At 49.1% G+C, this 15,172-nt stretch overlaps 1 protein-coding gene across 1 annotated transcript; it reads left to right on the top strand.

The window, feature by feature from the left end:
- Positions 1-3,742: 3,742 nt before the first annotated feature.
- On the top strand, positions 3,743-14,967 carry fbxl16 (F-box and leucine-rich repeat protein 16). The gene is made up of 7 exons (XM_052048263.1): positions 3,743-4,234; positions 7,991-8,723; positions 9,341-9,583; positions 9,762-10,027; positions 11,026-11,110; positions 11,223-11,286; positions 11,703-14,967. The coding sequence occupies exons 2-7, from the start codon at positions 7,998-8,000 to the stop codon at positions 11,849-11,851; spliced, it is 1,533 nt and encodes a 510-aa protein (XP_051904223.1). The 5' UTR covers positions 3,743-4,234; positions 7,991-7,997; the 3' UTR covers positions 11,852-14,967.
- The last annotated feature ends 205 nt before the right edge of the window (positions 14,968-15,172 follow it).

Raw genomic sequence — 15,172 nt, 5'->3', positions numbered from 1 at the left:
AACAATAAACAAGCAACAACATTAAACCCATCAAACATAACGAGTATTAACTGCAACAGCAGCAGTGAACAACACAAACGTAAGCTACTCCTTGCTTGATTTTAAATTTGTAGTCAACAAAACTAAATACTTCAACTCGCAATGCTTCCAATGCGTCCTCCAATCAGCAAAGTGATTTTCAACTCGAACTTCACTTCACTGGGTTGGCCTTTAACATCATTTGCACGACTGTGAAGATTCCTGATTGGTGGAGCTCACTGAGGGTTGATTGCGCAACAACACATCTCTGCAGCGTGATTTTTGTGAGGTTCATTCAAAAACTCGGCCTTCCTCCCCCCCCTCATCCCATTCTTTTTGTGAATCTCTCCGTCGGCCGGCCAATAATACTTCTGTTGAAGGCCCTGCATGCAGGCCTTTGATGGCACCGCACATCCAAAGCCGCCGTGCGTCAGCCCTGACGTCAGTCTGCCCAAACACACCGATCACTGTTTGGCGAAGAAGCTTGTCGTGGGTGGCCGAGTTGGGTCGCTTAGCTTAGCTTGGTAGCGGAGCACAATGAATGGCCGTGAAAAACAGCGACGGAAAGAGAGGTGGGGAGCAAAGTGGATCAAGGTGTAAGAATGTGCAAAATTGTTTTCCACTTAGGATTGTATCGTTGAAAGTCACCAGGAACTGCCAACAGATCGCAATAAGTTATGATACTTAGGTGTGAACGTCTGCTTTATGGCGTTATGGCGACCAAAGTGACTCACTCATCACATTCTCTACCTGTCTGTTGTCGGCAACGGTAAATATCTTGGAGAGGCGATTGTCATGCATGTCAGGGATGCTTCACAACACCATATTTAATTTTTTTTTTTTTTTGCCAGTCTCCACTGTCGACACTGCAGTACAGTGATGTGCATGGTGCATGAGTACCGGTCACGTGACTCTTTTGACCAAAGCCTCGTGACATTGTAAGGGCAAATTAGTGTTTAAAAAAAAAGAGACTTGCGCACCATTCAAATTTTACCCGTTGAAGAAAATTGCTGAATGAACCATCTCTTTGGTCTGCATCAGTAGACCTCTCAGTATTCATAGCCGAATGTGTTTCATGCACGCACGCGTTCAATTTCAGTCCTCAGCAACTGCACAGTTACTTAGAGACTGATTGCAGAGAGGGTGCGTTTCCATGGAAACCCTAGTGGCTGAGTCATCTTCACCGCAGTGCCCGCTCGCCTTCTGAGCGCGCATGTGTTTGTTTACCCGTCTTCATTCATTCATCTTTTGAATCATGATCTGAATTCCAAATGTGGCTTGGCCACGAGCACGAGTCTGCTTCGCGACACCGAGGCCGCTCTCATTGCGGTGGAATGACATCCTATTCAACCGCTGTGATGTCACCGCCTCTACCATGAGACGCAGACGCATCCTAGAACAGATTGACAATTTTGGGGGGGGGGGCCTGGTTGGAGGGTTATTCCCTTTCAGACCAACACAAATCCCACCCCAAACAATACTTTCGCTTGTAGAATAGAACGACCGCCATTAAAATACAGTCGCGTAACAGGCCCAAATGTTGATTTAAACTTAACCAGGTGAACCATACTTCGACCGCCATTAAAATACGGTCGCGTAACAGGCTCAAATGTTGATTTAAATGTAACCAGGCGAACCACACTTCGACCTTTGTAGTGAAGGCTGCCTTGTTTAACAAATGTAGCACTGTCACTTTAAGAGCTAGCTAGCTCAAAACACGCGGGAATCTACAGAGCGTGTGGGATTCAGACCCGGAAGTGAAGTGAAGTGAAGTGAAGTGAGTGAGAGGCTAGTCGGCTAGTCGGCTAATCGGCTAATCGCTGAATTTTGTCTACTGCTTGTCCCAACTTGATACACCCATGATGGTCGTTGTAACCCTGGCGATATTCAGGTAATCGCTAGCTATTTTACCGTGTGATTAATTATTTGAGTGGTATTTGTAGAGCAAAATATCGCGGTTTGGAGTTTGAAATCTGCCGCTAGTGAGTCGTGTGAACAGCTGTATAGCGCAAGTGTTTTCGCAATGTTGTAAATAATGTTGTTGTTTTTTTTTACTGTGAAATGATATGAACTGTGTATCTGTTCTTTAGACGGGAGATCATTTGTGTTTTGTATACACCCAACATGCCGAAGAGTGTCGAGTAAGTGTGTCCCTCTCATCACATTGGAATGATTAGTCATGGATTGTTGGGGCTTGGAAATAATGTATTTTTATTTCTCTTTCCTTATCAAGCAAGCCTCTGCTGTTGTTTATTATTGTGACATTTTCTTTAATCTGTTCGATAATTTTCTTTGACCTCTTTTCAAATTCACTTAACATCTCAGTCTTTCATCTTAATGCTGAACAATTTGTCATTGTTCAGTCGGGGAATAAAGCCCACCTAAAAATTATTTTGTGTCCACTCCAGTCTTTCCAAAGACCCGCCGGCTACATAAAGTTTGGGATTTTTCAAAGTCATCATATTTGAAGATACAGCCGACCACAAAGCCAACATGATGCACAGTTTTCGCCGTCGTGGATCTTTTGTCAGCGGCGCGCTTGTGAAGCCCTTTGAGAGTCTCCATCATCTTGCTTTGAACGGAATGATTTGCGCTTCCTGTCACCAAAAGGGACACGAGCTCCCACAATGTGACTTTGTAAACAGATTTATGCCCACAGCAAGAGTCCTATCTAGACCCACATGCGAACAACCCCCCTGCCCCTTCCTATCCATGACAGGGCGTGTTTCCTCCTCCGAAAGCCCCCCCTGCATTATTGATGCCATAGTATGTGCACAACATGGCACGTCTGCCGGGCTTTGATTTGCCTTTGCGTTGCGCTTGACATTTTCTGCCCGTGTCGCATCAAGCGCGCCACACTGCGCTTCTGTATCGACACCGTGAATGCATGAATTCACTTGCTGTTTGGTACGTCCATTCCACGGGCGCTTTGTGCCGAGTGCGCGTGGGTGTATCTCTTTGTGTCGAAGAGGGCGGGGAGGCCGAGCGGGGGTGGGGAGCACTCTATAAATAGAAACCCACAGCTCCCTCTTTGCCCGAAAGCTGATGGAAGAAGGCAGATGAAGGCGAGAAGGAGAAAATGCAGATTCAGAGCAAGCAGAGGAGGGGGTGGGGGGGGATCACTTCCTCCACGCGGGGATGCCCATAAAAGGACACGGCACCGTACCTCCTCCGATTTAGAAGCGCCCCTTAACACGTTTGTTGTGAACTGCAGCTTCACGCCAATGACAATTCTCTGAAATGGAAGGTGAAAAGCCAGACACCCCCCACCCCACCCCCGACATCTTTACATCACCGTCGCTTCTTGTTCCTTGTGTGGACATTTCCTTGTGGACTCCTCGTGCTTCCCTCTGAGTGAATTTGGGAAGACTTTTCAATAAACTACGCCAAGTGTTGGCTTCAACGATACCCACCCGTTGTCACGTCCAAACCCTAACAAATTGATTCCACCTTCCATCTTCTTTTTCAACGCCCTCTTTTCCCAATCCAAAGGCGGGAAAGCGTTGTTTACCTGTGACATCATCGCGAGAGCAAACGGGGCGGACGGAGGGTTTTTCTCGACTGTGTCACAAGAAGGTTCAGCTTGATGTGATATGTGACGTCAGCGAGCAGAACTGTCACTTCCTTGAAGAGTGGCCCACCTCCGACGGGTCCGTGTGTGCGCGCGCGCGCCCGCCCAACTCACCTGCGCGTGCGTCATCGGCGCGCTCCGCGGCCATCGCCCCAAGCGAGTAACCGCTCGGGTTACTTAAGAAGCCGGAGAGGGAGAGGCTCCGGGCACAGCTGCCCCATCCTATCTCTTTAAATGACACCGAGCCGGAGCGCTGTGCGCGGGTGCGTGCGCGTGCGTGTGCATGCGCGCGCGCGCGTTTGGGGGCGAAATTAGGCGAGCGCCGCCGCGTTGTGCCGGAGGACGAGCGAAAACACAACGCAGCCGCCCCTTTCGCTCACCTTTTTTTATCGCGGAGAGCGAGAAGGCTGCCCGTCGCTTCCTCCACCTGCGCGTGAACGCTTCGGACTTTCGGAGCGGGCCGCTTCCTCCTCCGTGTCGTGCTCGTCGATGGGCTCCGTGGGCGCATCGCTGGCCTCGCGATAGGAAACGGCGGGCAGGGCGGCCTCGCCGTCGCATTTTGTTGCTTTGCCAGGGGGAAAGGTGATCGAGAAGCGGTGCGCGGATCATCATGGATTAAGAGCCGAGCGAAAAGCCATCTGAGAGGTAAGGGGGGGACCGGGGGGGGCGGTGTAGCGAGTGCTTGTGTGCGTGTGGCGGTGATGGGTGAAGCTGTGCTCGGTTATGGCAGCGGCGGAAGCAGCAGCAGCAGCAGCAGCATCCGCGCTCCACACTGCGGTCATCCGCTCCCGCGAGGTGGAGGGAGAGCGCGCAGGCTCTCGGGGGACGCGGCGGGGAGGGAGTCGGTGCTCGCGGCGCCTCTTTGTGTGCGTCGGGCCTCGGGGGGGGGGGGGGAGACCAAGCTGATCAACCGCATCGAGCTGCCGATTATGAACTCGCGCCATGACGTCACGTCTGTGAGTGACGTCACTGCATTGAGGGGCAACGTAGCACCGATTTTGAGTCTGAATCCGCTTTTTTGGGGGGGGGGGGGGTGCACGCACAGTTGGTGGCTTGTCGTTCTCCAGTATCTGGCGAACAACAGGTTTGTGTTTGGTCCTACTAACCCTGCCTTGCCTTTTCAAATTCCCTTGCATCGGTTATAAAAGTAGAAGTGCGACCACAAACATCCTTGAATGTCAACGAAGAAGAGGCCATTTTCTGTTTCCCTAGCATGAAATTTCAAATCTCCCGCGCGCAAAGTACAGAAAGACGGATTTGTGCAAATGATGCTACTGAGACAAAATGTCATGACTCCCAATTATTTATCTTGCGTAGTCCTCAAAATGATCCCCTCCCTACGCCACTTCGGCCTTGATGACTAACTGAAAGTAGCGACGTTAGAAGAGAACCACAATTGAAAATTGTTTTGTTTTTGATGGTGATAAAGGAAAACCTCTCAAGAAGTTTTTCTTGAGACCGTTTTTCCAGAAATGTCGTTGCCTATATCATCCTCCAGTTCCTCTGATTCTGCCGGTGTTTGAGCGCCCGGGCCTCCGCTGGTCCCAAGATAAAAATGGGAACAAATCATCCAAGTGAAAAACGGTCGTGACCCCTGAAGACGGAAGCAGAAAGTAACAACAACAACAACAAGAACGTCGAAGTTTCCACAATGAGAGTTCTTTGTCTCTCAGGCGGGGGCTCCTGGCACACGCATGCGGCAAAGGAATAAGCCAATCAAACTTTGAGGAGAATCTGTATCATGGGGCAGATGCGGTGGATTATTTTCTTGGAGTCACTCCCCCTTCCAAAATCAGTAGATAGCCGATAGTTTTCCCCTTTTCTGATTAAAAGCAGTACGAGTGCACAAAAAGGTTCTTCATCCATTTTTGGCGAATGAGCGCTCAATGCACAATTTAGTTATTACATTTCAAGGCCGATCGATGTAGCCTTGGAAATGTACTCCCGACAAGAAAATCATCTCGTCATCTGGGTGTCCGAGTGGACATTTGAACCAGAGTGTGTGTGGACAACAATCTACTGTCATCATAAGTAGCATGATGTCATGTGGGCGTGGGGGGGCGGCTAAGCGCCAGAGAGACCAATCCACTGTAAGTGCCACTCTAGTATTTGTGCTTTTTTTTTTTCAATATAATATTTTGCTGTCCACTGAAAAAAAAAAAGACTCCATTTGATCTTGTCAGGCGGTTGCATGAAATGACATCATTCGGATCCATTTGTGCTATTTTGAAGTAAGCATGTGGCGAAATCAAATTGGGTGAGTTCAACCCGCCATTTTGTGTGTGTGTGGGGGGGGCGGGGGGGGAGCAGCGACCTGTCGAGGGATGCACTTTCATGGCGTTATCAGCATGAGATCTAATCCTTGCAAATCCCCCCCCATGAAACCCGGCAAGACTAGTCAACAAGAGTAAGCAAGCTTGCGTTAAAGGCGAGCCGCAGTCAAAAGGCTCCTAATCAGCTTTTGTTGACATCGAGCGAGTGTTTAGCCACAGCGCCTAATTAACGCGCGACAAGACGCAAATGCAAATGACTAGTCGCCAGCGACACCCAAATAGGCTGCCATTTATTATTGACAACAAAGGTCAATCGAGCGCATGGCATAAAATGCATAAACAAAGCGTGGTCGTTTGTACACGGTGAAAAGACTCCGTCGCTATTGACTGATAGCACCGTCAAACGTTTCTCTTTCTTGACTGCCTATTTTTGTGTGATTTTTGCGCTGTGAGCGCCGGCGAAAGGGACTCTGTTGACTTTGTGCAGCCAGCGCGCATTTTTACCCCTTTTCAAATTAGCACTTTACACGCACGACTGGCCCGACGAGCTCATTAGCGCCGCAGCAATAGATAACGACATCTCGCGTGCCACAATCTTACACGGGAAGAAAGTCACTCGTGTGATTTCAATGTGCCAACAGAGACTACGGCGCTATGTTGAAGGGGAGCGACGAGTGGCACAGGTGTCAAAGTCAAGGCCCGGGGGCCACATCCGGCCTGCCACATCGTTTCATGTGGCCCGCCACAAGCGAATCATCTGTCGACTTTCATGATCATCCTTGCTTCAATCTGTTCAAATTGTCGCACGGAATAACTAACGGCGACATTTCGCAATCCTTCCGTTACCCTGCTTACACTCACCCAAGCAATAATTCAACAAATAGTGAGTCATCATTTTTTATGCCCACGTAATAATGCCATGTGATGATTCAACATTATTTCAGTTTCACTGTCTTAACCGGAGGCGGCCCGGTAGTGGTTAGCACGTGGGCTTCACAGTGCAGAGGTACCGGGTTCGATTCCAGCTCCGGCCTCCCTGTGTGGAGTTTGCATGTTCTCCCCGGGCCTACGTGGCTTTTCTCCGGGTGCTGCGGTTTCCTCCCACATTCCAAAAACATGTGTGGCAGGCTGATTGGACGCTCTAAATTGTCCCAAGGTGTGAGTGTGAGTGCGAATGGTTGTTTGTTTCTGTGTGCCCTGCGATTGGCTGGCAACCGATTCAGGGTGTCCCCCGCCTACTGCCCGAAGACAGCTGGGGTAGGCTCCAGCACCCCCCCGCGACCCTAGTGAGGATCAAGCGGCTCGGAAGATGAATGAATGAGTGAATGAATGTCTTAAAAGTTGCCCTCCGAGGGAACTCCAAAAGTGGCCCGTGACAAAAATGAGTTTGACACCCCCGCCACCCCCCCCCCCCTCCTGAAAAGTGATGATTTTGGAGCATTCTGCCCAACTGCAGCGATATTATTATTATTATTCATTCTTTAATTTTCCGAACCGCTTTATCCTCACTAGGGTCTCGCGGGGGGGGGGGGGGGGGGCGGGACAACCTCAACGAGCGTGTGTGTGATGAAACCGTGAGAGCGTTTCATCGCTGTAAAATATGTCAGCCCTTTTTCAAAGCGCCGTCTAGCTGAAAGAACGTTTGTAGTGTATTATGTAACGGAGGAGCCCGCTGCTGCTGCTGCAGCTGAGGCGGAGCCAGGCTCCATCTGCTCGGGCACCGGCAGAGAATTCCGCAAAGGACCCAAAAGGGCCTGGCGCTAATGATAGCACCGACACATACGTGGAAGCGCGCTCGGACGCAGCGCGTGCCGCCTGCCGCACCGTCGCTTGTTTTTGGCAGAGCGGGGGCGGCGCGATGGGGAGGTTGTGTGCGAAGTCCGCCTGTTACGTAAGCCATCGGTTGGAGCCTGCCGGCCTCCTCCTGCCGCTGACACAGAAAGATCGGCGGGAGCGGGCCACATGAGGCCGCGCGCCGCAGATCGTTGACAACAACGGTTCTCTTCCGAGTCCAGGAACAAATCAAGCGTGATGATGATGTCATCGGCGGATGCGGCACGTCCGTCCTATCATTTTGAAAATGGAAAATCCAATGTTGATGAGATGGTTAAATGTTTTGACCCGGCAGGTTCCCGATGTTGAACATGTCCACCCCCGGCGAGCTGAAGTCTCCCTGCGTGACTCGCAACGGCATGGTGAAGCTGCCCCCCAGCCAGCCCAACGGTTTGGGCAGCGCCAGCATCACAAAGGGCACCCCCGCCGCCAAGAACCGCCTGTGCCAGTCCTCGTCCGTTCCCTCCATCCTGCCTCCTGCGCCATCTTCTCTTCCCTACCACCACCATCACCACCACCACCACCACCACCACCTGGACAACGCGGTCACGCCGCATTCGGCAGCGTCCATCCTCGGCGGCGACCCGGAATCCAGGAAGCAACTCGTGGGTCTGAAGCCGTCCCTGCGCCAGCTACCGCCGCTCACTCTGCCCAAGCCGCTTTTTCTGGAGCGCCAGCTGGTCCTGGATGAGAAGCTGCTCAACCGATTGCTGTGGTACTTCACGGCGGCGGAAAAGTGCGTGCTGGCGCAGGTCTGCAAGACGTGGCGTAAGGTGCTGTATCAGCCCAAGTTCTGGGAGGCCGTGACGCCCATCCTGCACGCCAAGGAGCTTTACGCCGCCTCGCCCAACGGAGACAAGGAGTTTGTCAGTCTCCAGGCCTTCGCCCTGCGCGGCTTCCAGTCTTTTTGCTTAGTGGGTGTGTCAGACCTGGACATTTGTGAGTTCATCGATAACTACCCGCTCTCCAAGAAGGGCGTACGTTCCGTCAGCCTCAAGAGGTCCACCATTACGGACGCGGGACTGGAGGTGAGTTGCTCTGACCTTCCGTTGGGCTTGGACCCCATTTTCAAAGACCATGTACACTGTGTGTGTGTGTGTGTGAGAAGGCGCGGCGGCGGAACAGGCTCCGCCCCCTCTCACCCTCCGCTCGGGAGCTGAGTTCTCGCTACCTCTGCTCCACAGACCCGCGGAAACATTTTAGAAAAAACGATTTTCATGGATTTCACATGCTACCTTAGTGAAAATCCATGTGGCCTCAGAGGGCCTATCGCGGGCTTCCGTATCGTCTCCCCCCTTCCTCCCAATGCTCTGCAACTTCAAGTCACTGCGCCACCTGGCGTTGAAATGCCTGTCATTACAAGTCCAAATGAAATCCAAGTCCAAATAATTGTGTACCAACCTTCGGCGGGCCCGATTAAAAAGACCAACGGGGCCGGATTTGGCCCGCGGGCCGTATTTTGCCCACCACTGTCTAGATGAATGATCAAACGAGTTAACATTCACAAAGAATAAGGAGGACCATCATTTTTGGTTGTTTTTTTTTTGGTTTGTTTTTTTTTACTTCTTCCTCCGAACATGTAAGCGGTCGCGAATGACGACTCACCTCCTCAGCCACGGGCGTAAAGGCGGCCTTTGTATCGCAGGTGATGTTGGAGCAGATGCAGGGTCTGATGCATCTGGAACTGTCGGGGTGCAACGACTTCACGGAAGCCGGCCTGTGGTCCAGTCTCAACGCCCGCTTGACGTCGCTCAGCGTCAGCGACTGCATCAACGTGGCCGACGACGCCATCGCCGCCATCTCGCAGCTTCTGCCCAACCTGTCCGAGCTCAGCCTGCAGGCCTATCACGTGACCGACACGGCCATGGCCTACTTCACTGCCAAACAGGTCGGCTTGAAAACGTGCACGTCTAAAATGTATCCATTTTAAAGTGGCCCTTTCATTTGTCTGTATGTGGACCTCCAGCGGAAACATTTGGAAAAGTTCAACTCCGCCCACGACATCAATTAAATGTTCATGAAATAATACGAGCCACCCCCCACCCAACACACGTCCCCTCTTTCAGGGCTACACCACCCACACTCTGCGGCTTCACTCGTGCTGGGAGATCACCAATCACGGCGTGGTCAATATGGTGCACAGCCTGCCCAACCTGACGGCGCTCAGCCTCTCCGGCTGCTCCAAAATCACCGACGACGGTGTGGAGCTGGTGGCGGAGAACCTGCGCAAGCTCCGCAGCTTGGACTTGTCCTGGTGCCCCCGAATCACTGACATGGCCCTGGAGTACATTGCCTGTGACCTGCATAAATTGGAGGAACTTGTCCTGGACAGGTCAGTGTGTGTGTGTGTGTGTGCGCACATTGCATCTATTTGGTTATATTGAGTTGTGCCCTTTTAGAAATGAGTGACTAACTCGTACTTCCAGTCGAAAGCAGACACACGCACAGAGGACAACGCCACAATAGTCCCTACAGATTCTTGTCATCACAACCGTGCAGTGTTGTAGCAGAGAAGTGGTCGAGGGGGCAAAATATCCCAGTGAGAGCGCAGCTTTGTGAGGCTGCTGTCGGTATTCTGCCGAGTCCCACTTAAAAACGGTTGACTCATCAAATGTACTTTCCGGTGTTTTCCATACAAATGCAGCTGCCGTTAAAAAAAGAACATTGATGGAATGTCGCGGCCCCAACCGCCCAGCCCATTTCTGGACTGCTTTGTTCTCATTAGGGGCAACGGTTGATCTGAAGTCTGTCCAAGCTGACTTTGGGCAGGGGGGCCTCGTACACGCTGGACTGGTCAGCAGCCATTTATAGGGCACATTTAGACAAACGACTATTCACACTCGCATTAGTCTTCACATTCGCGTTTTCTGCGGATGTGAAGACTGATGGTAGTAGACCCAAAACAAGCAGGGAGCCAGGAGAAGTAGAGTGTAGCGAACGAAATGTATTTAAAAAAAAGACTAGCAGGAACTTCAAAGCTTGTGTTGAGTAAAAGTGGGCATGGAAAAAACGAAGTCTCTTTTCGAGTCGCGCGTTAGTGACGTAACCTCACGTGACCAGTGGGATGACGTCTCATTTTGGGGCTGCGTGTGTCGAACGGAAAAGGTCACGTGACCAACTGCAACGCCCTCTCACAACGTTCAAAACGGCGTTAAAAAAAAAGCAGAAAGCACATCAGGAAAGAACTATGAAACAACACCAAATATAATCCAAACAAAAAGAGAATCGTGACAATTACTCGCGGCCGCATCCCTTTTCGCCTTCTAAACGGCGATTTTGCAGGAATTCGATTAAATCCGAGCTTTTTTTGTGTATTTTGCTTACTTTTAGGTGTGTACGGATCACAGACACCGGCTTGGGTTATTTGTCCACAATGTCATCATTGCGCAGTCTCTACCTGCGCTGGTGTTGCCAGGTAACCAAATATACACGACTTGATTCCAAATAACGTTGACGTCTGTGGCCCTGGCAAACATTCGAGTTGTTGTTTATTGTTGCGTGCGATTTTTTGTGGGGGGCGTGCCCAGGTGCAGGATTTCGGACTGCAGCATTTGTTTGGAATGAGGAGTCTTCGTCTACTTTCTCTAGCAGGTACTATACGATTTTTGTCTCGCCAAAACATGATCATAACCAGTGGTTCACAACCAGTTCACTTCATGTGATTGTGTAATTTGCTCGGGTTGTTGATCCCAAAGGTGAGAGCGATGTAGTATCGTCGATGAAAATATGACGAATATTTCTTCTGATATTTAGACCACACCGCCATCTAGTGGTTGCTCCGGAGAAATGAACAAGGAAACAATCTCCCACCTTTCAATTTTAGAATCAAACATGTTTTCCCAACCTATGTTCATGTTTCTTTCACGCAATAGTGGTGGGACTGTTTAATACATCGAAGTTGGAAGCGATTTTATTGGAAATGGTTACAACAAACTACCGTTCAAACGTACAGATTGGTTGTGTCACTGGAGCTTCGACTAGTAAACCGATGAGTGTCCCTCCTTCAGGTTGCCCCCTGATCACCACGACCGGCCTATCGGGCCTCATTCAGCTGCAGGATCTGGAGGAGCTGGAGCTGACCAACTGTCCGGGAGCCACCGCCGAGCTCTTCAAATACTACTCGCAACACCTGCCGCGCTGCATGGTTATCGAATAAGACCGACGCCTCGTCCTCGGCAAGCCACCGCAAATACGGCGACCTTCCTTCTCTTTCCTCTTCCTCGCTCTCGTTCAAAATGCAGCCCAGGGTTGTAGTGCGGCGTTCCTCATCTCTCGGCCATCCCACTCCACCCCGCCGCTCGTCTTCCTCCGCACCCGCATTGAGTAGCGGGAGGACCACGCGGACTACGAGGGGAGAAGACGAAGGCTCGGTACGACGTCTTGTCTGGCCGCAATTTGATTTTTGGGAAGGGCGCGGGGAGGTTTCAGACGATACGCCCCCTGGTGGTCTCCCGCAGCAGATCGCAGCTGCGGCAAAGTGGACTTTGGTCCCGGTGGAACTCACACATGTGCTTCTACACTTGAGCCACACTGGCACACATGGTGTGTGTGGTGAGTGAAACAAGACCACGAGTACGAACGCTTCTTTTTCATCACTCCGTGTAATATAAGCCGCTCGCTGTTTTTCCTCCAAGCTTCAGTGTCGTCTTGTTCAGACACAAACCAGCCGGTCGGTCATGAAATCCGACTCCTCGGATAGAACTTTTCTCTTTTTCTCCCTCTTTGTATGTGTGATGTGTGTCATGAACACATTTTTTTTTAGGTGGAGTGGGGGGATATCACCCCCCCCCCATATCTTATCAGAAGTTCAAAAAATAATAATAATACAAAACATGACGGGACATTTACAAAACAACTGTTTACATTTGTCCTTTTGGTTGGACTCGTACGCTTGACGCATTTCTTGTTGTGACGTTTCATCACATTTCTTTTTCGCCAGACAGGGAAATTCTAGCTAAGGCGCTGTCGGACGCTATCGCTTTAGATGTCTTGAAAGGAGAAGTGGTAGAAGAGTGTGGGAAAAAAGGAGTTCTACTTTTTTTTAGGGGGGGGGTGGAGAAACTTTACTGACGGTTTGAAGTGCTTTTTGCCTTGAGAGGTGTCCTTATTGGCCTTGAAATGTTGAAGTCGGATGACAAAGTGTCCGTTTGAAGTATTTCTCGAGTGCATTTTGGAACTTCACTGGAAAAACTGTGGTCGAAACACACCCATGGTTTTGTGTTTCTATTTTCAAGTGCGTGTTTCTAGAGATGAACGTGAAGTGTGGACTCCCGCTGTCAGGGGATTTCAAGACGGTATTTATTGACTCTGCCTCAGAGAGTTTTTGTTTTTTGTTTTGGGGTGGGTGGGCGGTTTTCAGCGGCTTCGCTCACAAATTTTCATTTCATTATATTGTCATCGGAAGCCCTTACGCAGTCACCCAGTAAGCGGTCGCCCCCTATCCGCTCAAGGCCGAGATAATTAAAGAACTTTGAAACTCCTGAAATGTCAAAGAAATGCCAGGAAATGAGCTCATCCCGGAGTTAGTGACAAATTTGCGCATGCCTTTTGTGTGACCCTTTGGTGTCAGAGGTCATGCATGGCTGAGTTCAGAGAAAACACAAATCAAAGAGTCAAAAAAACAAGCAGGCCCCAAATTGTCAACATCTGCAGGAACATTTATTTGATTTGACTGAACTGGCGTCGAAAGGCTCCGGCTAACTTTTTGGGCTCGATATTGGTGGAGGATTTTAAATCCAAGCGTCAGTTTTGCAAAATGATCCTTAGAATGACAAAGAAAAGCAAAGTTGGCGGAACAAACACAAAACGGCATCTTAGAATTGGTGTGACTCTTGAAAACTGCTGTCCTTACAAAACAAAAACATCATTTCAAAGCGAATATATTTATTTTTATAGCATCGGTTTGATATTCAGAAGAGATGAAGATGCCTGGGAGTGAGTCACACTGCCACTTTTTTTCGGGCTGTGGATTTTATTTGATTTCATTATTATTTTTTTTGCCTCTAATGTGTCGTCAGACGTGCTTACTGCCAACTGAAAGGACTGGCTCAGTGACAGCCAGTGTGAGGTTGTGCCAAATAAATCCGCAGCACCGCGCGTTGCTGCTTTGCCTTGTACGCGGACTGTACAGAGGCGGACGGTGCATGTTTTGTTTTGTTTTTCAGGGGCTGGGGGGGGGGGGGGGTTGATCTGGTTCAGTATTTCAGCAAGACTGTCTTATCTGTTCATTGTACATATTTATTTATCTATTTATTTCTATTCATTTGGGTCTCGCCGAAATGCTTTATTTATTGAGAGACATTGCGTCAGATTTGCAATGATTGCTGCGTTAGATTTCTTTTCCTGCCTGACATTTCAAGCCCTAAAATAAATATTTGACCGAGTTCTGACATGATATACTCACTGTCATTGTCTTGAATGTGGCAAAAAATATATATATAATATTATGTCTGCGATTTTACCTTTGTCATGGCTAACAAATGTTTACACAAGACTGATACTAAAATGATTAAGGGCAAGATTTGTGATTTGGTCGTGCTAAATGAAATCTATGGAAGCTGATTAAGGACCAAAAAAAAAAATAGCTTTAACCTTGACCAGAATTAGGCTTTGGTGTACGTTGATCATGCCATCCAGAGTATGACAGAATATTTATTCAAGGATTTGATTAACCGTTATCAATTTGGTGTTTTTGGATTGATTTTGGATGAAACGTTAATGTGTCCATCCTACTCAATAGCCTACACACAAACAAAAAGCTCTAGTCATCAGGTGTATAGAGGTCATTTTTCTATGTCCTGGAATTTTTAAACAAGGTACAGCTGGCGGGGAAAAAAAACTGTTTCACTGTAACATTGCAAGCAATGTCCGAGCAGAAATAAATTCAACGGGTAACGGATTGTATATAGAGCGCAGCCTTTTTTTTAAATTCATATAAAAGCAAGACACAAGCAAATGCTGCAAGGAGTCCATCGGGGTGAATTCTCTGAGAAATAAAAAAGTCCTGAATTTAATGATGACTGAACACAACATTGTCTGTAATGAGCTTCCATAGGTTCAAGCGAAAGTTTACATTTCATCAACGGAGGCGTTTCCAATCTCAGTCCACGGTACATTAGCTAAGGAACATTTTCGAAGACAACATTGTACCTGTCGCTTCGACTGCTGTCCAACGTCTTTGTACACATCTGTCACCATTTTGTTACTACAACCCTTGTACAGCACAACTTTCAACAGTCCAAATAAATATAGACCTATTACGGATCATGAAAAGATCGAAGCCGTGTGTGTGTGACTGCTCTTCTATTTGCAACTCAAAACCAAGGAACAAAGAAAAACAAATACCTGTACACTTGCAATTGTCAATTAAAAGTGTTGAATTTGCCTCCCTTACAAAAATATTGAGGAAAATTTTTACGTTAACAAGCAGTGAGTGAGGCAGCGGTACAAAATGATGAATGGAATGGACGTTTCTCGA

This window comes from Hippocampus zosterae, chromosome 17, assembly GCF_025434085.1.
Source record: "Hippocampus zosterae strain Florida chromosome 17, ASM2543408v3, whole genome shotgun sequence".
Taxonomy (NCBI): domain Eukaryota; kingdom Metazoa; phylum Chordata; class Actinopteri; order Syngnathiformes; family Syngnathidae; genus Hippocampus; species Hippocampus zosterae.
This window is presented reverse-complemented; position numbering and strand designations above follow the sequence as displayed.